The sequence below is a fragment of the Salvelinus namaycush genome, chromosome 4 (genome assembly GCF_016432855.1).
Source record: "Salvelinus namaycush isolate Seneca chromosome 4, SaNama_1.0, whole genome shotgun sequence".
NCBI classification, from domain to species: domain Eukaryota; kingdom Metazoa; phylum Chordata; class Actinopteri; order Salmoniformes; family Salmonidae; genus Salvelinus; species Salvelinus namaycush.
In genome coordinates this window covers 59619340-59646623 of record NC_052310.1, presented here as the reverse complement: position 1 = coordinate 59646623, position 27284 = coordinate 59619340, and the positions used below count along the sequence as shown (strand labels likewise).

Below are 27284 nucleotides of genomic sequence, written 5' to 3'. Positions count from 1 at the left end.
AGAAAAAAAAGAAACGTCCCCTCACTGTCAACTGTGTTTATTTTCAGCATCTTAACATGTGTAGATATTTGTATGAACATAACAAGATTCAACAACTGAGACATAAACTGAACAAGTTCCACAGACATGTGACTAACAGAAATGGAATATTGTGTCCCTGAACAAAGGGGGGGTTAAAATCAAAAGTAAGTTCCCGGACATTTCTGGGGGGAATGGCCCTAGCCCTCACCCTCCGATCCAACAGGTCCCAGACGTGCTAAATGGGATTGAGATCCGGGCTCTTCGCTGGCCATGGCAGAACACTGACTCCTGTCTTGCAGGAAATCATGCACAGAACGAGCAGTATGGCTGGTGGCATTGTCATGCTGGAGGGTCATGTCAGGATGAGCCTGCAGGAAGGGTATCACATGAGGGAGGAGGATGTCTTCCCTGTAACGCACAGCGTTGAGATTGCCTGCAATGACAACAAGCTCAGTCCGATAATGCTGTGACACACCGCCCCAGACCATGATGGACCCTCCACCTCCAAATCGATCCTGCTCCAGAGTACAGGCCTCGGTGTAACGCTCATTCCTTCGACAACAATCGCGAATCCGACCATCACCCCTGGTGAGACAAAACCACGACTCGTCAGTGAAGAGCACTTGTTGCCAGTCCTGTCTGGTCCTGCGACGGTGGGTTTGTGCCCATAGGCGACGGTGATGTCTGGTGAGGACCTGCCTTACAACAGGCCCACAAGCCCTCAGTCCAGCCTCTCTCAGCCTATTGCGGACAGTCTGAGCACTGATGGAGGGATTGTGCGTTGCTGGTGTAAGTCGTGCAGTTGTTGTTGCCATCCTGTACCTGTCCCGCAGGTGTGATGTTCGGATGTGCCGATCCTATGCAGGTGTTGTTACACGTGGTCTGCCACTGCGAGGACGATCAGCTGTCTGTCCTGTCTCCCTGTAGCACTGTCTTAGGCGTCTCACAGTACGGACATGGCAATTTATTGCCCTGGCCACATCTGCAGTCCTCATGCCTCCTTGTAGCATACCTAAGGCACGTTCACGCAGATGAGCAGCGATCCTGGGCATTTTTCTTTTGGTGTTTTTTAGAGTCAGTAGAAAGGCCTCTTTAGTGTCCTAAGTTTTCATAACTGTGATCTTAATTGCCTACCGTCTGTAAGCTGTTAGTGTCTTAATGACCGTTCCACAGGTGCATGTTCATTAATTGTTTATGGTTCATTGAACAAGCATGGGAAACAGTGTTTAAACCTTTCACAATGAAGATCTGTGAAGTTATTTGGATTTTTATGAATTATCTTTGAAAGAGAGGGTCCTGATAAAGGGACAATTATTTTTTCGCTGAGTTTATTTATATTTAGCAGACACTTTTATGTGCGTGTCAGAGGAAAGATGTCTGAAAATGTTTTAAGGCCAAGATTTCTATTTAATGTGCCATGTGTGTCACGGATTTGACCTGAAATTGACTTCTTAATTTCAGTTACCATAGGATGCTGTTAGCTTTTAACTCCACTCTACCAATAGATTTGACGCTGCATTTGGTTGACTCGCATTGGTTGTGACAGGCCATAACAAAGGGATTGTTCACTTTTTTTAAGTGTAGGTTATTTTTTACTTACCTAGAATGTTCCATCTGATTTTCAAACCTCAGTGAACTACCTCTTTAAACTCTTGTATTTTATCCTTCCCCAGATCTTCTTCTCCTTCATGCTGACCCCTCTGTTTAAGAAGCCTAAGTTTGCCAGTACGGTGGGCTCAATGCTGACTGTGGTTTTCGGCTGCCTGTCCCTGTTCACTGTCCTGATGAAGGACTTCCCCCAGCCGCTGGTCTGGGTTCTTTGTCTGCTGTCCCCCAGCGCATTCTCCATCGGCATTGCCCAGGTAACCAACACAGTCAACGCCCGTGTCGTGTTCATTAAGTACCAAACGGGATTAAACAGACCGAAACAGGGAGCGACTACCTGGACTTTGCCAATAGAAGCGCACATTTTCTGTGGTGAAACGGTGCAAAGTCTAGTAACAGAATCACAGAACAAACAGCACAAACCGTAATTCTGTTACCAAACTGCATCTGCAAATCTGTTCAAGTAAATCTGTTAAGTTATTCTTGTGCATAAAGTTGTATGGTTTGTTTAACTTTGCAATCGTTGGTTTTTGTTTGACATACATTTTAAAATGAAAAACCGGACTCACAGTATCAGCATGTTACCATGGAATTGCCCAACATTTTATTGTCAAGGTTGTCCAAGACAGTGTGCAATGTTTACCGAGACCACCCCCCATGTAATAAAGCTATTCTGTTCTATTCTCTGTGTGTCTAGGTGGTGTACCTGGAGGCTCAGGGGGACGGAGCTGTGTTTGCTACCCTGGCCAACGGCCCCCATCCCCTCTACGCCCCCCTTCTCATGCTCGTCCTGGACTGTATACTCTACCTGCTGCTGGCTGTCTACCTGGACCAGGTTCTACCAGGTACTGTTTTGACTTCACCTCTCTTCTCAACACATGAAGGAAGTATTGATTTCATTCAACCTTTACTCATACAGTTTGGTCTTAATTTCGTACATTTTTTAAAAGAGCGACCTGTCTATTTATCTCAAATGACCTTCCGTATTCTTGTATCCTTTGTGCAGGTGAGTTTGGCATGCGGCGCTCCCTGGTATACTTCATGAAGCCATCCTATTGGTCCAAGCGCAGTAAACGCTACGTCGAGGTGAGCTCTGTGTACGAGACAGAGGTGAACGGGGCCCCAGGAGTGGATGAGTCTGTCGAGCCCGTCTCTCCGGAATTCAGGGGGAAAGAGGCCATCCGGTAAGAGCCTCCCCTTTATACCCTTTCCACACTACTGATCTAAGCCAAGCTGCACTGGGCTGGCCTGGTTATGCATCCACCATAGTTGCTTGAGGCAGCCTGTCCAATGGGTGTAGTTCAGTGGAGGCTCCTCAGAGGAGGAAGGGGTTGACCATCCTCCTCAGTGAATTTCATAAGAACAAAAATGGTAAAACATTAAAGTTATCTTTTTTAGATAAAACTATACTAAATATTATCAAATCAAATGTTATTTGTCATATTCGCCGAATACAACAGGTGTAGACCTTAAAGTGAAATGCTTACTAACAAGCCCTTGACCCTGGGACTAAACGCCTCCCTCTGCAACTGGATCCTGGACTTCCTGACAGGCCGACCCCAGGTGGTAAGGGTAGGTAACAACACATCCGCCACGCTGATCCTCAACACAGGGGCCCCTCGGGTGTGTGCTCAGTTCCTTCCTGTACTCCCTGTTCACTCATGACTGCATGGCCAGGCACAACTCCAACACCATCATCAAGTTTGCCGATGACACAACTGTGGTAGGCCTGATCACCGACAACGATGGTGCCAGGACAACAACCTCCCCCTCAATGTGAGCAAGACAAAGGAGCTGATTTCTGGACTACATGAAAACGAGGACCGAGCACGCCCCCATTCTCATTGACGGGGCAGTAGTGGAGCAGGTTGAGAGCTTCACATTTCTTGGTGTCCACATCACTAAAAAACTATCCTGGTCCAAACACACTGAGACAGTTGTGAAGAGGGGATGACAAAGCCTATTCCCCCTCAGGAGACTGAAAAGATTTGACGTGGGTCCACAGATCCTCAAAAGGTTGTACAGCTGCACCATTGAGAGCATCCTGATTGGTTACATCACTGCCTTGTATGGCAACTGCTTGGCCTCCGACCGCAAGGCACTACTTAGGGTAGTGCGTATGGCCCAGTACATCACCAGGCAGTGTCAGAGGAAGGCCCTAAAAATGGTCAAAGACTCCAGCCACCCTAGTCCATAGACTGTTCTCTGCTATCGCACGGCAAGCGGTACCGGAGTGCCAAGTCTAGGCCCAAAAGGCTTCTTAACAGCTTCTAACCCCAAGCCATAAGAATCCTGAACTGCTAATCAAAGGGCTACCCAGACCTCTCTTTTACGCTGCTGCTACTCTGTTTATTATCTATGCATAGTCACTTTAACTCTACCTACATGTACATATTACCTCCACTAACCGGTGCCCCCGCACATTGACTCTGTACCGGTACCCCTGTATATAGCCTCGCTATTGTTATTTTACTGCTGCTGTTTAATTATTTGTTACTTTTCTTTTTCTATTTTTTTACTATTTTTTTTTTTACTTAACCAAAAATGCAATTTTAAGAACAATAAGTGTTAAGGGCTTGTAAGTAAGCATTTCACTGCTGTAAGGTCTCTATACCTGTTGTATTTGGCGCATGTGACAAACAAAATATGATTTGATTTGATTTGAAGAGAAACTTGAAGAGTTTTAATGAGCAGGCTTTCTTTCATGATTTGTTTTATTTTGACTGGAGCAAGATTGAGCTTTTTCCTGATGTGGAAATTGCCTGGAAATTCTTTCATGATTGTTTTTTCCAAATAGTCAAAAACATGCCCCATTCCACAGGTTCAGAGTTAAAGGGCGGGATAATCCATGGTTTTCTTCTGAGCTGTCTTGTATTATTCACGAATGTAATCTAGCCTGGGCTAAGGTAAATAATTCATGTTCTTATGCTGATTGGCCTCATTTTTACGTAGCTATGAAGCAAGTGTTCTTCTCTATTCAGGAAGGCCAAGTCTGAATATTTTATGTCTGTTACTACTGATAACCTGAATGACCCTAGGAAGTTTTGGAGGGCTATTAAGTCTGTCTGGTAACAGTACTGTTAATGAATTGCCTTCATGTTTATTGAAGGACTCTGTTGTTGTTCATGACGAAACTGAAATGCTGAATTGTTTCAATGATCACTTTGTGTCATCTGATAGGCTGTTTGATTTAGTATCTTCTGTCTCTATACAGCCCTGTGTGGATGAACCGGTGAGAGCTGGTCAAACGTTTAGCTTTTTGCCATTCTCAGTGCAGAAGGTACATAAAGCCCTGAAATCCTTAGATCAGAGAAAGCCTGCAGGTCCTGATCTTCTTAATCCCTGCTTTTTAAAACTGGCAGTTGATTTCATAGCTGAACCACTTATATATCTGTTCAATCTAACCCTGGAATGTAATGAAATTCCAAGGATCTGGAAATCAGCATTTGTCCTACAACTTTTAAAACTGGGAGATCCAACTCTTTTAAATTATTATAGGCCAATCTCAAAGCTGTCACCCCTAGTGAAAATACTTGAAACCCTTGTTACTGAACAGCTAAAATAGTATATCAAAATAAACTCTATTTTATCAATGTACCAATCGGGCTTCAAGTAGAAGCAAAGCACAATTACAGCAGCCATGAAGGTTTTACATGATATCACTGAAGCCCTTGACAAAAAACAGCACTGTCTCACTTTTTATTGATCTCTCTAAGGCTTTTGATACAGTTGATCATGCTGTACTGAGGCAGAGATTATTGAGCATAGGTCTTTCCAAGCATGTAGTTGCATGGTTTGCTAACTATCTGTCTGATAGAACTCGGTGCACTCAATTTGATGTGCTCATGTCCGCTAAATTGTCTGTCTGTAATGGTGTGCCCCAGGGCTCGGGACTTGGTCCCCTCTTATTCACTATTTATATAAATAATTAAGACAAATGTGAAAAATGCTCAACTTCACTTTTATGCTGATTATACTGTTATTTATTGTTTGTTGTTGTCTCCTCAATGCTGACTAAACTAATTGTGTTTTCTAAAGCAAGAAATAGACCTCTGAACCTTTCACCTATTACTACCTGTCATGGAAATGAGATTGAGGCTATAACCTCGTAAATATCTTGGAATTTTAAATTGCATATTCAACAATTTACAAAAAAACTTGAAGCCGAAGTTGGGATTTTATTTTAGGAATAAGGCCTGTTTTTCTTTTGAAGCCAGAAGGAGGCTACTATCAGCTGCATTTATGCCTATACTTTAAATAATTTAAATCATTGAAAATTAGAGTATCATGTAGTAGCCTAAACCTATTGCTGTTACATTGAACTGGGTGAATGGAATATGAATGACAGTCATCCAATATGCTGCAATAGAAATAAGGCCACGCTCCCCAAAAAATAATCGTCCTCCCTCATCTTAAACGACACTGACCGCCACTAGTGTAGTTGTACATGAAGCTGCCTCACATTTGTACAAGGCTACTGAGTTTACCTTCATAGTTGCTTGAACCATGCTGTAAAGGACAATGTGAAGGGAACACAGTAAGGTTTCGGCCGGCCCTATAGTGTGAATCAGCAACTTTCCATTGACGTCAGTTCTGATGGTGCATGATATGAAACGTTTTGGTGCAGATCTTTCTTATCATAATGCTCCTGTCCCTGGCTGGAAGAGAACACTTGTGTCTCTCTGTAACAAGTGGCTTTGAAAATAGACTCTGTGGCTGCCTCAGCTCGACAGGTCCGGATCAGGCTGATATCCTCTTACATTTATAGAGAAACCTGGCCCCATTATTGACTTTCCAGGACAGAAATACAGGCTTTTAGAGTTACCAGGGGAAACGATAACCTCAGCCGAGCTGTATCGATATAGATGAGCACCTGAAAGGAACCCACTGGCTTGGTCTGCTTCCAGCCTGCAAACTTCCATTAGCTTTGACCCAGAAAGAATGAGTGCCAGATTGAAACCTGTTGTTTACCCTCTTCTCTGTCTCCCCACCCTGGCAGCATTAACAACATCCGCAAGGTGTACAAAGAGAAGGACAGCATCGTGGAAGCTCTGAGGGGTGAGGCTCATTCCTCTACGTATTTCTCTTGTCACTCTTGTGTCTGTGTGTAGCCTCTTTTCTAGTTGCCGTATCTAACAGACAAATTGGAAATCGGCAGAGTTCCGAACTTCCTTAATAACCTCTCTAGGCTAGATGGGACGCTACCGTCCCACCTGACCAACATCAAGTGAAAGTGCAGGGCGCCAAATTCAAACGACAGAATTGTAAATATTTAACATTCTTGAAAATCCACATGCAATATGTCAAAATAAAGCTTAACTTCTTGTTAATCCAGCCATGGTGTCAGATTTCAAAAAGGCTTTACGGCGAAAGCAAACCATGCGATTATCTGAGGACAGCACCCCATCAAACAAACACAGACAATCATATTTAATCCCGCCAGGCGCGACACAAAACTCAGAAATAACGATATAATTCATGCCTTACCTTTGAAGAGCTTCTTCTGTTGGCACTCCAATATGTCCCATAAACATCACAAATGGTCCTTTTGTTCGATTAATTCCGTCGTTATATCTCCAAAATGTCAATTTATTTGTCGCGTTTGATCCAGAAAAACACCGGTTCCAACTCGCGCAACATGACTATAAAAGATCTAATAAGTTACCTGTAATCTTTGTCCAAACATTTCAAACAACTTTCCTAATACAACTTTAGGTATTTTTTAACGTAAGTAATCGATCAAATTTAAGACGGGATAAACTGCGTTCAATAGCGGATAAAAACAAAGTGGAGCGAGCTTTCAGGTCGTGCGCCCTAACCACAATAGTACACTAGACTCGACCCTCGTTCTGAACAGCCCTACTTCTTCATTACACAAAGGAAAAACATCAACCAATTTCTAAAGACTGTTGACATCCAGTGGAAGCGATAGGAACTACAAGCAAGTGCCTTAGAAATCTAGATCCACATAGAAAACCCATTGAAAACACTGTCACCTCAAAAAAAAAGTCCTGGATGGTTTGTCCTCGGGGTTTCACCTGCCAAATAAGTTATGTTATACTCAGACATCATTCAAACAGCTTTAGAAACTTCAGAGTGTTTTCTATCCAAATCTACTAATAATATCCATATCCTACCTTCTGGGCCTGAGTAGCAGGCAGTTTACTTTGGGCACGCTTTTCATCCGGACATGAAAATACCGCCCCCTAGCCTAGAGAGGTTAACAGATCCTGACGTTGTCTTACCTTTCTCTGTTTATCCTCATCCATGATTAGACTTAATCTGGTTTGGAGAAACCGCCCCATATAAGGCTCTTCGTAGACCCTAATGTCTTCATGTCCTGCCTTCTATCCAGGCTTGACCTTTGACATCTATGAAGGTCAGATCACAGCCCTCCTGGGCCACAGCGGAGCGGGGAAGTCCACTCTGATGAACATCCTGTGTGGGATCTGCCCTCCAACCGACGGCCACGCCTCCATCTATGGCTCCCCTGTGGCAGAGATCGCTGAGGGGGCAGAGATGAGGCAGCTGGTGGGCATCTGCCCTCAGTTCAACATCATCTTTGACGTGCTGACTGTAGAAGAGCACCTGAGGATATTCGCTGCCATTAAAGGGATTCTGCCCTCTGACATTGACAATGAGGTGAGGGGATTTTTATTACCAGTACAGATATTGATAGCGGCTATTTTCAAGAAGGATTTACGTGTGATGTTGTGATACTGAATGCTGTTTCAAATCGCTCTGGATAAGAGCGTCTGCTAAATTAGTCAAATGTAAATGTAAAATGCATCATATATGATCACTCGGTCACTCTAGCATGGCTGGTTGTTAACTGGCAGGCCTCTATGTTGCTTCCGTATTTCTGAATTCAGCTTCAACTCACAAGATGGATAATATTAAGTCAGTGTTTGGGATCACATCCTTTTCTCTCCCTCCCTCCTGTGTGTTGGATCTGTCCGTTAGGTGTCCAAGGTGCTGAAGGATCTAGACCTGGAGAAGATCATGGACGCCCAGGCTAAGAACCTGAGTGGAGGCCAGAAGAGGAAATTGTCTGTGGGCATAGCCATCCTGGGAGACCCCAAGGTAGCTGGATCCTTGATCATCCAACAGAAATGGCCTTCTCTCTGTCTCTGTCTCTCTCTGTCTCTCTCTGTCTGTCTCTCTGTCTGTCTCTCTCTCTGTTTGTCTGTCTCTCTGTCTGTCTCTCTCTCTCTCTGTATGTCTCTCTGTCTGTCTGTCTGTCTGTCTGTCTCTCTCTGTCTGTCTCTCTCTGCTACCGCACTGCAAGCGGTACCGATGCACCAATTCTGGAACCAACAGGAGCCTGAACAGCTTCTACCACCGAGCCATAAGACTGATAAATAGTTAATTTAAAAAAATTAAACATTTAGTGGGTAGATCATAAAAGTTTGGTGTCACTTAGAAATGTCCTTGTTTAAAGAAAAGCACACAAAACATGTCAGTTAAAATAACATCAAATTGATCAGAAACACGGTGTAGACATTGTTAATGTTGTAAATGGCTATTCTAGCTGGAAACGGTAGATTGTTTCATGGAATTTCTACATAGGCGTACAGTGGCCCATTATCAGCAACCATCACTCCTGTGTTCCAATGGCACGTTGTGTTAGCTAATCCAAGTTTATTATTTTAAAAGGCTAATTGATCATTAGAAAACCCTTTTGCAATTATGTTAGCACAGCTGAAATCTATTGTCCTGATTTAAAGAAGCAATAAAACTGGCATTCTTTAGACTAGTTGAGTATCTGGAGCATCAGTATCTGTGGGTTCGATTACAGGCTCAAAATGGCCAGAAACAAATAACTTTCTTCTGAAAATCGTCAGTCTCTATTCTTGTTCTGAGAAATGAAGGCTATTCCATGAGAGAAATTGCCAAGAAACTGAAGATCTCATCCAACGCTGTGTACTACTCCTTTCACAGAACAGCGCAAACTGGCTCTAACCAGAATAGAAAGAGGAGTGGGAGGCTCCGGTGCACAACTGAGCAAGAGGACAAGTACATTAGAGTATCTAGTTTGAAAAACAGACGCCTCACAAGTCCTCAACTGGCAGCTTCAGTAAATAGTTCCCGCAAACCACCAGTCTCAACGTCAACAGTGAAGAGGCGACTCCGGGATGCTGGCCTTCGAGACAGAGTTGCAAAGAAAAAGACATATCTCAGACTGGACAATAAAAAGAAAAGATTAAGATGGGGAAAAGAACACAGACACTGGACAGAGGAACTCTGCCTAGAAGGCCAACATCCCGGAGTCGCCTCTTCACTGTTGACGTTGAGAGTTTTCAGCTGTGCAAAAATAATTGCAAAAGGGTTTTCTAATGATCAATTAGCCTTTTAAAATGATAAACTTGGATTAGCTAACACAACGTGCCATTGGAACACAGGAGTGATGGTTGCTGATAATGGGCCTCTGTACACCTATGTAGATATTCCATAAGAAATCTGCCATTTCCAACTACAATAGTCATTTACAACATTAACAATGTCTACACTGTATTTCTGATCAATTTGATGTTATTTTAATGGACAAGAAATGTGCTTTTCTTTCAAAAACAAGGACACAACTTTTGAACGTGTGTGTGTGTGTGTGTGTGTGTGTGTGTGTGTGTGTGTGTGTGTGTGTGTGTGTGTGTGTGTGTGTGTGTAGATATACAGTTCAAGTCAGAAGTTTACATACACTTAGGTTGTAGTAATTAAAACTTGTATTTCAACCACTCCACAAATTTCCTGTTAACAAACTATAGTTTTGGCAAGTCGGTTAGGACATCTGCTTTGTGCGTGACACAAGTAATTTTTCCAACAATTGTTTACAGACAGATTATTTCACTTATAATTTACTTGATCACAATTCTCGTGGGTCAGAAGTTTACATACACTAAGTTGACTGCCTTTAAACGGCTTGGAGAATTCCAGAAAATTATGTCATGGCTTAAGAAGCTTCTGATAGGCTAATTGGCATCATTTGAGTCAATTGGAGGTGTACCTGTGGATGTATTTCAAGGCCTACCTTCAAACTTAGTGCCTCTGCTTGACATAATGGGGAAATCAAAAGAAATCAGCCATGCCCTCAGAAAAAAATTGTAGACCTCCACAAGTCTGGTTCATCCTTGGGAGCAATTTCCAAACGCCTAAAGGTACCACGTTCATCTGTACAAACAATAGTACGCAAGTATAAACACCATGGGACCACGCAGCCGTCATACGTCTCAGAAAGGAGATGCGTTCTGTCTCCTAGAGATGAACGTACTTTGGTGCGAAAAGTGCACATCAATCCCAGAACAACAGCAAAGGACCTTGTGAAGATGCTCGAGGAAACAGGTACAAAAGTATCTATATCCACAGTAAAACGAGTCCTATATCAATATAACCTGAAAGGCCGCTCAGCAAGGAAGAAGCCACTGCTCCAAAATCGCCATTAAAAAAAGCCAGACTATGGTTTGCAACTGCACATGGGGACAAAGATTGTACTTTTTGAAGAAATATCCTCTGGTCTGACAAAACAAAAATAGAACTGTTTGGCCATAATGACCATTGTTATGTTTAGAGGAAAAAGGGGGAGGCTTGCAAGCCGAAGAACACCATCCCAACCGTGAAGCACGGGGGTGGCAGCATCATGTTGTGGGGGTGCTTTGCTGCAGGAGGGACTGGTGCGCTTCACAAAATAGATGGCATCATCAGGGAGGAAAATGATGTGGATATATTGAAGCAACATCTCAAGACATCAGTCAGGAAGTTAAAGCTTGGTCGCAAATGGGTCTTCCAAATGGACAATGACCCCAAGCATACTTCCAAAGTTGTGGAAAAATGGCTTAAGGACAACAAAGTCAAGGTATTGGAGTGGCCATCACAAAGCCCTGACCTCAATCCTGTAGAAAATTTGTGGGCAGAACTGAAAAGTGTGTGCGAGCAAGGAGGCCTACAAACCTGACTCAGTTACACCAGCTCTGTCAGGAGGAATGGGCCAAAATTCACCCAACTTATTGTGGGAAGCTTGTGGAAGGCTACCTGAAACGCTTGACCCAAGTTAAACAATTTTAAAGGCAATGCTACCAAATACTAATTGAGTGTATGTAAACTTCTGACCCACTGGGAATGTGATGAAAGAAATACATGCTGAAATAAATCGTTCTCTCTACTATTATTGTGACATTTGACATTCTTAAAATAAAATGGTGATCCTAACTGACCTAAGAGTGGGGATTTTAATGTTAAATGTCAAGAATTGTGAAAAACTGAGTATAAATGTATTTGGCTAAGGTATATGTAAACTTTCGACTTCAACTGTATGTATACACACATACATACACACACTACCGTTCAAAAGTTTTGGGTCACTTAGAAATGTCCTTGTTTTTGAAAGAAAAGCACATTTTTGGACAGTTTGGACACACCTACTCATTGCAGGGTTTTTCCTTATTTTTACTATTTTCTACATTGTAGAATAAAAGTGACGACATATACTATGAAATAACACATATGGAATCATGTAGTAAGCAAAAAAAAAGTTAAACAAATCAAAGTAGCCGCCCTTTGCCAGCTCTGCACACTTGGCATTCTCTCAACCAGCTTCATGAGGTTGTCACCTGGAATGCATTTCAATTAACTGGTGTGCCTTGTTCAAAGTTCATTTGTGGAATTCCTTTCCTTAATGTGTTTGAGCCAATCAGTTGTGTTGTGACAATGTAGGGGTGGTATACAGAAGATAGCCCTATTTGGTAAAAGACCAAGTCCATATTATAATAAGAACAGCTCAAATAAGCAAAGAGAAAGGACAGTCCATCATTACTTCAAGACATGAAGGTCAGTCATTCTGGAACATTTCAAGGACTTTGAAAGTTTCTTCAAGCACTATGATGAAACTGGCTCATGAGGACTGCCACACGAAAGGAAGACCCAGAGTTACCTCTGCTGCAGAGGATAAGTTACTTCGAGTTACTAGCCTCAGAAATTGCAGCCCAAATAAATACTTCAGAATTCAAGTAACAGACACATCACAACATCAACTGTTCAGAGGAGAATGCATAAATCAGGCTTTCGTGGTCGAATTCCTGCGAAGAAACCACTACTAAAGGACACAAATAATAGGAAGAGACTTGCTTGGGCCAAGAAACATGAGCAATGGACATTAGACCGGTGGAAATCTGTCCTTTTGGTATGATGAATCCAAATTTTTGATTTTTGGTTCCAACCGCCGTGTCTTTGTGAGACGCAGAGTAGGTGAATGGATGATCTCTGCATGTGTGGTTCCCACCGTGACGCATGGAGGAGGAGGTGTGGGGGTGCTATGGTGTGGGGGTGCTTTGCTGGTGACACTGTTGGTGATTTATTTAGAATTCAAGTTACACTTAACCAGCATGGCTACCACAGCATTCTGCAGCGATACACCATCCCATCTGGTTTGCGCTTAGTAGGACTGTCATTTGTTTTTCAACAGGGCAATGACCCAACACTAGACTGACCCAACACAGAACTAGACGGCAGGCCAGACCTGGCTGTGTAAGGGCTATTTGACCAAGAAGGAGAGCGATGGAGTGCTGCATCAGATGAGCTGGCCTCCACAATCCCCTGACTTCAACCCAACTGAGATGGTTTGGGATGAGTTGGACCGCAGAGTGAAGGAAAAGCAGCCAACAAGTGCTCAGCATATGTGGGAACTTTCAAGACGGTTGGAAAAGCATTCCAGGTGAAGCTGGTTGAAAGAATTCCAAGAGTTGGGATCAAGGCAAATGGTGGCTACTTTGAAAAATCTAAAATACACTTTTTTGGTTACTGCATGATTCCATGTGTTATTTCATAGTTTTGATGTCTTCAATATTATTCTACAATGTAGAAAATAGTAAAAAAAATAAAGAAAAACCCTTGAATGAGTAGGTGTGTCCAAATTTTTGACTGACTGGTACTGTACATATTTACCCCAATTACCTCGTGCACATCGACTCGGTACTTGTACCCCTTGTACAGTGTATATATCCAAGTTATTGCTACTCATTGTGTAACTATTGTTACTTTTATTACATGTTTTACTTTTCTATTATTTCTCTATTTTCTTTCTCTCTGCATTTTTGGGAAGGTCCTATGAGTAAGTATTTCACTGTTAGTCCACATCTGTTGTTTACGAAGCCTGTGACAAATAAAATTTGATTAGATTTTGCATGTGTGTATATGTTTAGATCCTGCTCCTGGATGAACCTACTGCTGGTATGGACCCCTGTTCCAGACACCAGGTGTGGTCTCTGCTGAAGAGTCGCAGAGCAGGCAGAGTCACGGTGCTCAGCACACATTACATGGACGAGGCAGACATACTCGCTGGTACACCCATCTCTTCCCTATCTATCTCTAACAATGTGTTCATCTGTAGCAGGGTTCTCTTTATCGCTCAATACACTTACGTCTTTCACTCGCCATCTCAATTTTTCTTTTTCTCTATCTCTCTCGATCTCTTTCTCTCTCTTTCATTTTCCCATTCCCTTTTAGACCGCAAAGCTGTGATCTCTCAGGGCCAACTTAAGTGTGTTGGTTCTTCCCTATATCTCAAGACCAAGTGTGGAGTAGGATACCACCTCAGGTAAGTTCGGCAGACAGCTCTCCAAATGTCACAAAAAAATACACTATAACACATATCTCGACCTAAAGCGTTTTGACCTATTTAAGCCATCCAGCAGATTGTTTCTTCAAAAATCATGTTGTTTGATGACAGTAAGACTGATGCATACATACCGCAGCTAAATAATGTTTTTCCCCTTCCTATAGAATGTCTATTGGTGAACGGTGTGAGGTGGATGGTGTCACATCATTGGTCAAGCACCACGTCCCCAAGGCTCAGTTGTCACGGCAACAAGAGGCTGAACTGACATTCACCCTCCCTTTCGAAAGCATGGACACCTTTTCAGGTCAGAAACTAATCTCTGTACTACGGCTCAGTTGATCGGTCCTATCATAGAAATATAATTCCTATTGAGTGTACCCATGACGGGGAAGTCAAATTGCTATAGTCCGAGGGGCTATTCACTTTCGAGGAATTATATTTTTATTCATATATAGCAGGTAGAGTTTTAGATCTGTGGTTCTGTACTTACTGTAGCATGACTTCACTCTCTCAGGATTGTTCTCAGAACTAGACTGCAGGCCAGACCTGGGCATCAGCAACTACGGGGTGTCCATGACAACGCTGGAGGACGTGTTTCTTCGTCTGGAGGCTGAGGCTGAGGTGGACCAGGCTGGTGAGCCTTCCTTCTTTTCTCTCCATCTGTACTAAGCAGGGGTCTACATTCACATACCAACTTTAAAAAGTTAGGAGCACCACATTAAATTTTGGAGCACCAGAAAACATTATACATTTTATTTATTGATACGGCCTATATGAATTCTAGCTACTTTTGCAGCACATGTTGTGCCCTAGAAACGAATATGTAACACTGTAAAGACATGAGTTTATTATAAAGCTAAAATGTTGATCCAAATACTTGTCATTTAAATTACAAAGTCATTTGTGGAATATTAGGTTTCTACATTGTGTAAAAACACTATTTTCCTACTGAAAGTTGTACCATGTCTCTTTAAAAATGTCAGGTTTTTGATGACGACATGCACGAGATCTTTCATTCATTGCTATGATCATTGATCTCCTGAAGAAGAAATCCATTTTCCTTTCTTTCTGTGCCCCCAAATGTTTGGATATACTGGTAAAGTTACCAGGTTGTTAGCTAGCTATCCAATGAGGTAACATGATTGAACAAATTATTTAACAACGCTCAAGTAGTTTTAGAACAACCAACAACATGGTTTATGAATGTAAAATGGGGTCCTAGAGATCCACTAGAGGAAGATAAACATGTTGCGGTAATATGGGTCAGATCTTTTGACCTGGTTGGGCGAGAATCAAGACGTTTTCACTTTATTCTCTAGGGTACTCGGAAACATTATCATTACAACAATTATTATCTGGCAGATTTCTTCCATAATCGCACAGTGTTCCCATAATAAAACTCCTTGGTCGCACTTTAAAGCCCTGCCCTTATGGAAAAACCACATGATTTCACATGTGATATTTCTACGTTTTCACATGTGAAACCATGTGTTTTTGGAACACGTCACATGTGGTGATCTGGATTTTCACATGTGAAACCATGTGTTCTTAGAACACTTCACCTATGATATTTCACGTGGATTTTCACGTGATCGCATATGCTCAAGAAAAACTATTATATTTATCATAGTGATTCAGGAGTACCATTAAAACAGAATAATATGCCACACCAACATTAGACACCTATACAGAAAACCCTGAAATAAGTAAACTTAAAGAAATAATGAGAGAATAGTCAGAATAACTGACAACTAAAATAGCAGTGCAGCTGGCAGTCTTTTGCTAAGTGCAGAGATGTATTATAGGTAATGAATGTGTAGGGGAATGCTACAGACTTTGTGGCACAGCAGAAAGGTCAGTGTACCTCAAATCCAGAGGTTGTGCAATCAAATCCCAGGTTGGGTCATACTTTTGCCGAACAGCAACAACACATGCAATTCCACATGTGAAGTTTTGGAAAAACACGTTTTCACATAATTTCACGTGTTCCAAAAACAAGTTTTCACATGTATTGTGAAGTCATGTGATTTTCCACATTTGAAATCATGTGTTTCAATATGTGATAACTTGAAATTACACTGTTAGCCATTGCTGTTAATTTTGAGGTAGATTTTTGTCATTTTACTGTACATTTCTACAGTAATAGTGTTTTGCTATATTTACTGTGAATAACAATGCACTTTTTGATCCGTCCTGCAAATTAACTTGGCACGCTTCACTTGCAATTGCATTTAAACTTATAGGGTACTTTTATGACACAAACTGTTTTTTTATTTTATTCTGTAAGTTACGAGCTACTGAGTTATGGTGAAAATAGTGCAAACAAGTTTTAATGTATTTCTACGCCTGAACTGTATTTATACAGTAAATCTACTGTGAAACAACTAACTGTATTCAGAAGGTACACAGAAATTCCTATTCTAATTAGTTATTTTCAATACCGAAAAATTTGGAAATGGTATTTGGTTCACTTTCTGAATTGACTGGAACTTGATGGAATTGACCTCAACATTGGTTAGCACACTTGGGATGCAACCACACCTAGGATTTGAACTCAGAACCTCTTGGATGCCAGCAACCTGAATTTCCTTATTTCCTGATCTGATAGAATCTAGCCCTAAGTGTGCATAAATGCTCTCTGGATTTAAACTGGAGTGCCACAAGATTCGACATAAAAAACATCTAGTCAGCAGCAGTCCTGTGGGGGAAAACGGCTTGTTACCAAGAACATACACTCACCGGACAGTTTGAGGTACACCACACCTTTCACAACAATGTATCACTCCTACAGACAGTCACGTGGCCCTGGCTTGTTATATAAAGTAGGCATCGAGGCATTCAATTTCTGTTCGATTGAACGTTAGAATGGGCAAAATTAGTGACCTAAGCGACTGAGCTTCATATGATCGTCAGTGCCAGGTGTGCCGAATCCAGTATCTCAGAAACAGCCACATTCCTGGGCTTTTGACAACAGTTTCTAGGGTTCAGGGCATAGCATTGTATTTTTGGTCCACCAGCCTCTGTGGCAGGTAGATAAAAAAATCTACCAATTTTCTGACAGACTGCCCTGCTACAGTATGCTGCCAATCAGCAAGTAATGTACAGTTGAAGTCGAAAGTTTACATACACCTTAGCCAAATACATTTAAACTCAGTTTTTCACAATTCCTGACATTTAATCCTCGTAAAAATTCCCTCTCTTCTGTCAGTTAGGATCACCATTTTATTTTAAGAATGTGAAATGTCAGAATAATAGTAGAGAGTGATTTATGTCAGCTTGTATTTCTTTCATCACATTCCCAGTGGGTCAGAAGTTTACATACACCCAATTAGTATTTGGTAGCATTGCCTATAAATTGTTCAACTTGGGTCAAATGTTTTGGGTAGCCTTCCACAAGCTTCCCACAATAAGCTGGGTGAATTTTGGCCCATTCCTCCTGACAGAGCTGGTGTAACTGAGTCAGGTTTGTAGGCCTCCTTGCTCGCACACACTTTTTTCTGCCCACAAATTGTCTCTAGGACTGAGGTCAGGGCTTTGTGATGACCACTCCAACACCTTGACTTTGTTGTCCTTAATCCATTTTACCACAACTTTGGAAGTATGCTTGGGGTCATTGTCCATTTGGAAGACCCATTTGCGAGCCAGCTTTAACTTCCTGACTGATGTCTTGAGATGTTGCTTCAATATATCCACATACTTTTCCGGCCTCATGAAGCCATCTATTTTGTGAAGTGCACCAGTCCCTCCTGCAGCAAAGCACCCTCACAACATGATGCTGCCACCCCCGTCCATCACGGTGGTGATCTTTGGCTTGCAAGCCTTCCCCTTTTTCCACCAAACGTAACGATGGTCTTTATGGCCAAACAGTTCTATTTTTGTTTCATCGGACCAGAGGACATTTCTCCAAAATGTATGATCTTTGTCCCCATGTGCAGTTGCAAACCATAGTCTGGCTTTTTTATGGCGGTTTTGGAGCAGTGGCTTCTTCCTTCCTGAGCGGCCTTTCAGGTTATGTGGTATAGGACTCGTTTTACTGTGGATATAGATACTTTTGTACCTGTTTCCTCCAGCATCTTCACAAGGTCCTGTGCTGTTGTTCTGGGATTGATTTGCACTTTTCGCACCAAAGTACGTTCATCTCTAGGAGACAGAACGCGTCTCCTTCCTGACCATTATGACGGCTGCATGGTCCCATGGTATTTATACTTGCGTACTATTGTTTGTACAGATGAACGTGGTACCTTCAGGCGTTTGGAAATTGCTCCCAAGGATGAACCAGACTTGTGGAGGTCTACAATTTCTTTCTGAGGTCTTGGCTGATTTCTTTTGATTTTCCCATGATGTCAAGCAAAGAGGCACTGAGTTTGAAGGTAGGCCTTGAAATACATCCACAGGTACACCTCCAATTGACTCAAATTATGTAAATTAGCCTATCAGAAGCTTCTAAAGCCATGACATAATTTTCTGGAATTTTCCAAGCTGTTTAAAGACACAGTCAGTTTAGTGTATGTAAACTTCTAACCCACTTGAATTGTGATACAGTGAATTATAAGTGAAATAATCTGTCTGTAAACAATTGTTGGAAAAATGACTTGTGTCATGCACAAAGTAGATGTCCTAACCGATTTGCCAAAACTATAGTTTGTTAACAATACGTTTGTGGAGTGGTTGAAAAACGAGTTTTAATGACTCCAACCTAAGTGTATGTAAACTTTCGACTTCAACTGTACATAGTGTCAACAGAAACGTCAGTGAAGACACAGTAGGTTACTGACAATACTTGCTAGTGGCAGCACGTGTCCTATAAGTTATTGTGACTTTTACATAACCTACTGACAAATAGTTTCCAGTTAAGAAATTACAAATTCACAGCAATTTATGCCATTAAGTTACTGGAAAATGCACAATAACCTCTTTACAGTGCATCTCATTACTGACTGATACATTATCTTGCTAAGTTTGCAGAACAGTGTCAAAGGAGTTGCTGAACTTGCATCGGCATAACCATCAAACACTTAAACTGCTCCAACACTTCGACTGAGGGTTTGCACAAATACACATATACTGTCACGTTCTGACCTTAGTTCCTTTTTTATGTCTTTATTTTAGTTGGTCAGGGCGTGAGTTGGGGTGGGCATTCTATGTTGTTTTTCTATGTGTTTGGCCTAGTATGGTTCTCAATCAGAGGCAGGTGTCAGTCGTTGTCTCTGATTGGGAGCCATATTTAGGTAGCCTGTTTTCTATTGTGTTTTCTGGGTGGTTGTTTCCTGTGTTAGTGTTTGCACCATACGGGACTGTTTCGGTTGTTTGTTTGTACTTTTGTTATTTTGTTCAGTGTTCTGTTGAGTTATTTAATATCTCATTATGGACAATTACCACGCTGCACATTGGTCCGATCCTTGCTACTCAGACGAAGACGAAGAGGAAATCCGTTACATATACACTATATATACAAAAGTATGTGGATATCCCTTCAAATTAGTGGATTTGGCTATTTCAGTCACTCTTGTTGCTGACAGGTGTATAAAATTGAGCACACAGCCATGCAATCTCCATAGACAAACATTGACATTAGAAGGACCTTACTGAAGAGCTCCGTGACTTTCAACATCGCAGCATCATAGGATGCCACCTTTCCAACAAGTCAGTTCGTAAAATTTCTGCTCTTCTAGAGCTGCCTCTGTCAACTGTAATTGCCGTTATTGTGAAGTGGAAATGTCTAGGAGCAACAATGGACGGCTCAGCCGCGAAATGGTAGGCCACACAAGCTCTCAGAACAGGTTCACCAAGTGCTGAAGCGCGTAATGCGTAAAAATATTATGTCCTTGGTTGCAACACTCACTACCAAGTTCCAAACTGCCTCTGGAAGCAACGTCAACACAATAACTGTTCCTTCGGGAGCTTCATGAAACGGGTTTCCATAGCCGAGCAGCCGCACACAAGCCTAAGATCACCAAGCGCAATGCCAAGCTTTGGCTGGAGTGGTTTAAAGTTCGCCACCATTGGACTTTGGAGCAGTGTAAGCGTGAACTAACAGGACTGCCCCGGGAGAGCTCTTGTCAGCGCCCTGGAGAGGTTCCAACAAACTTGATGCACCATACTTCTGAATGTCTGTCAGGAGCTCTCAGTCCCGTTAGTTCTCTTATGTACTGCAGACAAGTCAACATATTCATCACTAACGTTTGCTTCATTCATGTAACCGACCAATACTGGGTCATGCAAGTGACAGACCAATACCTCACAAGGCTTCTTCTCTCTAAGCTGAGACCTTGAAACTGAGATATCGTTCTCAAAACAAGGGTCTAGGTGTCTTAATTGCAGATACTGATACTGATAGTGATTTAGATTTTAGCTTCTATATCGAAATATTCTATACTCCTATTAAAGTAAGGGAAATCAACACAGAAAAAAACAGACACTTCCTTATTTCAAACCCTTCATTCTAGTTTATACAATCCAATTAGTATGGTAATACTATAATCCCAATAAAGGTTATTGTAACGCTCGTCTTTAGGTGGAAGAGAGGAGGACCAAGGCGCAGCGTGGTGAATGTTCATGATGTCGAATTTTAATGATATCCAACAAAACAGAACACTGACAAAATACAAAATAACAAAATGACGTGAACAGACCTGAACTTGAGAACATAAAACATGAACGCACGAACAGGTAGGAACAAACGACCGAACGAAACGAAACAGTACCGTGTGGTGAAACAAACACAGACACAGCAACAATCACCCACAAACAAACAGTGAGAAACAGTCTACCTTAATATGGTTCTCAATCAGAGACAATGACAAACACCTGCCTCTGATTGAGAACCATATCAGGCCAATACAATGAACCCAACATAGAAACACATAACATAGAATGCCCACCCAGCTCACGTCCTGACCAACTAAACAATACTGAACAAAGGAAATAAGGTCAGGAACGTGACAGTTATATGTCTATTGATGGGAGTGAATTAATAAAAAATACACACATACACAGCATGGTAAATAGCACAATTTAGACAAACTAAGAAAGAAAAAAAACACGCTGCAGCCCATTTGGCAATTTGGGATCCCCAACTTCCAAACGGGGATTCCAACTAAGTTGCAAGCGTCCACTCTGGTTGTGGGGAATTATTCTTAGAAACAGTGGCAATGTATACGGCGAATTCAGTCATATCAGAAGAATGATCTGGGACAAAAGTACAACATTCATCACCAATGATTGCATAAGTGTTGCCTTGACTTGCCAAAAGATCGCCAAGAGCCTCTCTGTTTTGCAGAGACAATTTGCACAATTCCTTTAGCATTTCCAATGTTTTCTACATCTCTAGAGATCTCCCAAATTTGGTCTAGGGCACATGCATATTGACTTTCATGTTATAACAGTTTCACACCAACCTTGATAAGAATGAGATTGGGGCAAGGTTAGCCCAAGCTACAATCTAGTGGCTCTCCTCACATTTTAGGGGCATAGCTCTGTCTCTACAACCCTCACTTATCCAAATCATAATTATAACTATTAATAAATGATCCACCCCGAATTTAGAATGACAGTCCTTAGTGCTTCATGTTGGTTCTATCACTTTAAGACCCTCAACTTAGCACACACCCATACTGGCAGAATGTACATTTACATTGACATATATTTCTGGCTTTCACTATTCTCATCACTTGTGGTAATGACAGATTGGTATCTCAATGCATTTTATGTCTAAATTACTGTACATTTTGTAGTGTCCAGACCTCAACAATCAACCGGATACCCAAACAAACAATATTGGATGAGCCAAAATCAATTACGGGCACGGTGGATCACCCCCCTCCCTCCCTGCATTCATCGTTCTGGCATTTCTTCATGTTCAGATAGTGTTTCAGTTCGTCCTCCCAATGGTACATGTTCAAAGTGGATGGCCCTTGATAATGTATCTCACCTGAGCCGCCACTGACCTTTACAGTTAATTATGTCCTGTCCATTTTCCTACCAGTACACCAGCAGCATGAGAGAAGTTTGGATGGGATCTCTCTCCATGCTCACTCCACGTGGACTCATGTCGCACTCCCGAGAGAGAAATCATGAGAGAAAAGGCAGTTGATAGCTTCGCCTCCATGCTGTGTACAGTTTGCTGGCTCGGACTCACTGTAGAAGTGGTGAAGGACCATACTGAACTCCATTGTTGCCATTGCTTCAGCTGGTTAGAGGGGGTTGAGGTTCACACTGTTCTTGGTCAAATTATCCCTTCCATGCATCTAGACACCATCTGTGATCAACGTCGCCATAACCTCGAGAGAGGACAGACCAGAACAACAGTTCAGTTTAGGGCATTTCTGATTCAGGAAATCCAGACAAGTTATTTACTGTATAACAAATGATTACTACTACCAATATTCTTAATGCAGATTTCTAAGACAAATGTCAAAGAGAATAACAACACAGTTGAAACACTTTTTCCCCCCACAAATTGGCTTATACTCCCCTATCATCTTGGCGATCCCACTGCAGAGTTACATGTCAGGGAATTAGAGAGCTAATCCTTAGGGAGAAATCCAGCAGACCCAATCTGGGGGGATTTGTTATTGAAGCAAGACAAAGAAAAGAAAACAACAGCAATACACATATCACTTGATGTGGGGAAAACTTCAATCCATTTGGAGTAACTGTCAACCATTACCAACATATATTTTTTCCTTTTCCAGGAAGGCATGTGAAGAAAATAAATGTGCATATTTACCAAAGGGCCCTAGGGGACTGGTAATAATTTCCGCTTTGAACACGACTCACATCATGATTCATGCATCATGCATAACACTGCCTGTTAAATCAAAAGATAAATAAATTAGAATTACAAATCTTGGTAACTCCATAAGGAAATGATTGTATCCTATAAGGTAATTGTAAAATAGACTAGAGACAGGCGTCCCTCATTCAAGGGGAGCACTGTCTCTCTGTCCTCGTGGTCCTAATCACACATGGGACTATTAATAAATTATTAACTTTTTCTAATTATTAGTGTTTACATAGCCCTTTTAAATCTCACCCAATGTCTCCAGTCTTTCTAGTGAGGGTTATCAAGCCTCACCAGGAAGTCAGAACAGAGGTCAGAGGTCAGTCAGCCCCAGTAAGTCAGACCCCCACTCCTCCTGGGGGAGGACATTTTACCCCAGTTACGTATGTCTATGTGTGGGTGTGCAAGTTGTATATTATTATAATTTTTTCTATTGCTACTTCGTCGGATCTCTAGTAACCCATTATACAAATATTTTGTTACTTTGGGTGCATTCGTAAATTCACTCTGGAGTGCCAGAGAGCACTCAGATTGTGCCCTCGGCATTCGTAAATTCAGAGCGTTGTCAATTGTCCATTCGTAAATTCAGAGCGTTTCACTCTCGCAGCTTTCAGAGCACACACTGGACGCGGAGTAGGGTTGATCCGAGCGTTCTGACCTCACAATGGCAGTCAAGCACCCAAGCTAACTGGCTAACGTTGGCTACCTTGCTAAATGAGAGAACACTTCACTCTGACCATTTTTCTAGCCCTAGCAGAGCTTGTTATCCAGAGCGTTGGTGAGTGTAACTGTGCTGCTGGCAACAATTTTAATTACGCTTTTTTGCCGACGTTTACTGACACCGGCCATTTTCAATGGGTGTTGAGCGTTTGTAAATTCAGCAGTTATTCTGCGCTCTGTCATACTGACGAGTGCTCTGAAATCAGAGTAGATATCCTCATGTGATCTAAAGTCATGTTACCCTCAGAGACATGTTATCCTCGTTACTAACGAGACGTGTTATCCTCTGAGACATGTTACGTATGAGATTTCTGAGACATGTTATCCACTACCTGTAGATCTAACAGTAGTGGTGGACAGAACCCTAGATAATGTTACAGATCGACAAACTTAGCTCACAGAACTGGTTGGGGCATTCATTCACCTCTTTCACATGTGAGCTAGTCCCCTGACAGCTCTCATTCACACAATAATTTAGAGCTAAATTTCAATCTCTTATTATCCAAATTTCAATCAGCTTATTATCCATATTTCAATCGTTATGGCTAAATTTCAATTAGTTTAATGTCAACATTTCAATCCAAATGTCAATCTTATTAGTACTAATTTCAAATTATTCATTATCCAAATTTCAATCAGTTTAATATGTCATCTCACAATCACACAACTTTCACATCCACATTCACTAAGTACTATTCCCAAACACATTCTCTAATCTCCCATATTACCCATGTGCATCTTCAACGATTATCTTATCGTTACTTGTCGATACACCATATGTATCTCCTGTACGTATTTAATAACACCTCGTATTCAAAAACACCTTGTGTTATTTGTACTGGCTGCAGACCACATAGACATTTCTTATAAATGCCTACAGGCAGCTGTCAGCGGGGCTTTCCATGGTACCGTTATGCCCTCGTTCTAGTCTTCTCATAAAACGAGCGAATAGCCTTCTCTCTAAGAACATGGGTACCTTTTTATGCGTGTCACCCAGTTATTACATTTTTTATCATTTATTTAAACATTTTATACAGATTCATTTAAATTGACTTACTGAAATTCAGTTGCCGTCCCTCAATTGTTCACGGATGATGCGTCTCCTGCCAGGCAGCTCACAGCAAGGGTCTGGTCTGGGCGGGTCTTGTCGTCTTTTGGTCAGACAGGAATTTCCCTCACGCTTCATAAAATGTGCCACCAGTTTTCCTCGCAGACCCCCACTGGAAAGCTCCACAGTTTGTGACGCCAAATTGTTATGGAAATTCTTACACAGGGACACTGGAAGTCAATCTTAAATGAATCATTGTTTATTGTCAGGGCGCTGGAGAGGTTCCAACAGACTTGATGCACCATAGTGAACGTCTGTCAGGAGCTCTCCCGGTCCAGTTAGTTCTCTGATGTACTGCAGACAAGTCATATTTTCATGATTTAGCTTAAAAAAGCACCAACATAACATGTTCCATCACAGGACGAATCTGGGTTTGGCGGATGCTACCTACCCGACTGCATAGTGCCAACTGTAAAGTTTAGTGGAGGAGGAATAATGGTCTGGGGCTGTTTTCCATGGTTCAGGCTAGGCCCCTTACTTCCAGTGAAGGGAAATCTTAATGCTACAGCACACAATGAATTCAAGACGACTCTGTGCTTCCAACTGTGGCAACAGTTTGGGGAAGGCCCTTTCCCATTTCAGCATGACAATGCCCCTGTGCACAAAGCAAGGTCCATACAGAAATGGTTTGTTGAGATCGGTGTGGAAGAACTTGACTGGCCTGCACACTTTTGGGATGAATTGGAACACAACGACTGCGAGCCAGGCCTAATCGCCCAACATTGTGTCCCACTTCACTAATGCTTTTGTGATTGAATGTAAGCAAGTCCCCGCAGCAATGTTCCAACATCTAGTGGAACACCTTCCTAGAAGAGTGGAGGTTGTTATAGCACCAAAGGGGGCACCAACTCCATATTAATGACCATGATTTGAGATGTTCGACAAGCAGGTGTCCCCATACTATTGGTCATGTAGTGTATTTAACCACGCCCCCAAATATGCGAATGAGACCCAACCAGTACATTGCCCCCACCTATATTTTAAAGTGCAGTGATGATCATACCTTATGTTCAAAATATTGGGTAGAAAAATCTCACATACCTATGAGGTACACCGAACTGTTCCATGTGAGTTTATACAGTATGTATAGCTGTGAAGTGTATCTTTGACCTTTTTGTTCCCTGGGGAACAACACTACACTAACCATACCCTTGTTTTTTGAGTGTGTTAATATACTGTATGTTCCGAGCAATAAGTATGAACCTGGTGGCACTGCAGAAACATTGTTGCACTCCCAACAAAGGTGTTGCAAGTTCAAATCCTCAAATAATTGTTGTATATTCTCTCAAGTGTCATTGAGCACTGCTAGTTTTACATTTACGTTACTTGATTCTGTGCCGCTTTTAGCAAAATGCAGAAATGGCCAATTATTGGCAATAAGTCTGTAGAACGCATTGTTCACAGTACAAAATTATATTTTACAGTAATTGAGATCAGAATATAGCAGTATACTGTCATGTTTATAGAAATAAGAAGTTGTAAGTTTTTACTTTATTTTTACTGCAACTTTAGACATTGCAAATGTATTCTTGGCAATAAATATATAGCCAATCTCCATTATGTCCATAGATCTGGTGGTGCAGTAGCAACATCAGGTAGCTAGCAACCAAGATGTTTAGAGTTCAAATCCCAAGTGAGGTTGAGTCCCAATTAATCAGCATACAGCAGCATACTGTCCATTAACATCAACTATTCCTTTTAAAGTAGTATTCTAAATGATATTGGACATCTCAGCTTTCACAAGTGCTCAAATGTTGTCACGTGTAATTTCATGTTCTCACGTTTACATTTTGAATCCCATGTTGTCACATTTATTTCACATTTATTTCACATGTCACGTGTAGTTTTATGTTCTCACATGTTATCACATTAACTTCACATGTGATCATAAGATGCAATCTACTGACAACTATGTTACCTAGGTCGTATTCATTAGGCACCGAACTGAAGAAAACTGACAAACGGGGAGATGACAACCTAAACTTGTCCAATTAGAAATATCATTTTTTGTTTTCTGTTCAAAAACATTTTCTACAGTGAGCCCTAAAAGTACGACCCTGTTGAGTAGCCTAATAACATATTCCTCTCTCCCACCCCTCCCGTCTCTAGACTACAGTGTGTTCAACCAGGAGCAGGTTGAGGATGAGGGTGATGCATCCTCTCTGGACGACACTGACCAAAGACTACTGACCTTCTCTGACAGCAAGCCAGAGGTGGTCCAGGGCCATGCTCTGTGGAGACAGCAGTTCAGCACCGTGGCCTGGCTACACATGCTCAACATGCAGAGAGAGAGGAAGGCCTTTGTCTACACGTGAGTCTGGGGAGGGAACTGCTTACCTCTCTATTACCTAACCTAATATTATGTTATTGACCTTATACACTGTGTTGTTGTACTAAGGCTATAGGCAAGATAATAGGGAGGTAAGCAGTTCCCTCCCCACATG

General features: G+C 41.8%; 1 protein-coding gene across 1 annotated transcript in view; it reads left to right on the top strand.

The window, feature by feature from the left end:
• The window catches only part of abca5 (ATP-binding cassette, sub-family A (ABC1), member 5), a 120937-nt gene that overhangs the window by 60197 nt on the left and 33456 nt on the right, over positions 1 to 27284 (top strand). Inside the window, exons 8-18 of the mRNA XM_038992100.1 lie at positions 1695 to 1883; positions 2324 to 2471; positions 2633 to 2810; positions 6626 to 6684; positions 7982 to 8268; positions 8590 to 8709; positions 13815 to 13953; positions 14119 to 14209; positions 14395 to 14534; positions 14745 to 14864; positions 26950 to 27151. Coding sequence (XP_038848028.1) covers positions 1695 to 1883; positions 2324 to 2471; positions 2633 to 2810; positions 6626 to 6684; positions 7982 to 8268; positions 8590 to 8709; positions 13815 to 13953; positions 14119 to 14209; positions 14395 to 14534; positions 14745 to 14864; positions 26950 to 27151 — 1673 coding nt within the window. The remainder of the gene's footprint in view (positions 1 to 1694; positions 1884 to 2323; positions 2472 to 2632; positions 2811 to 6625; positions 6685 to 7981; positions 8269 to 8589; positions 8710 to 13814; positions 13954 to 14118; positions 14210 to 14394; positions 14535 to 14744; positions 14865 to 26949; positions 27152 to 27284) is intronic.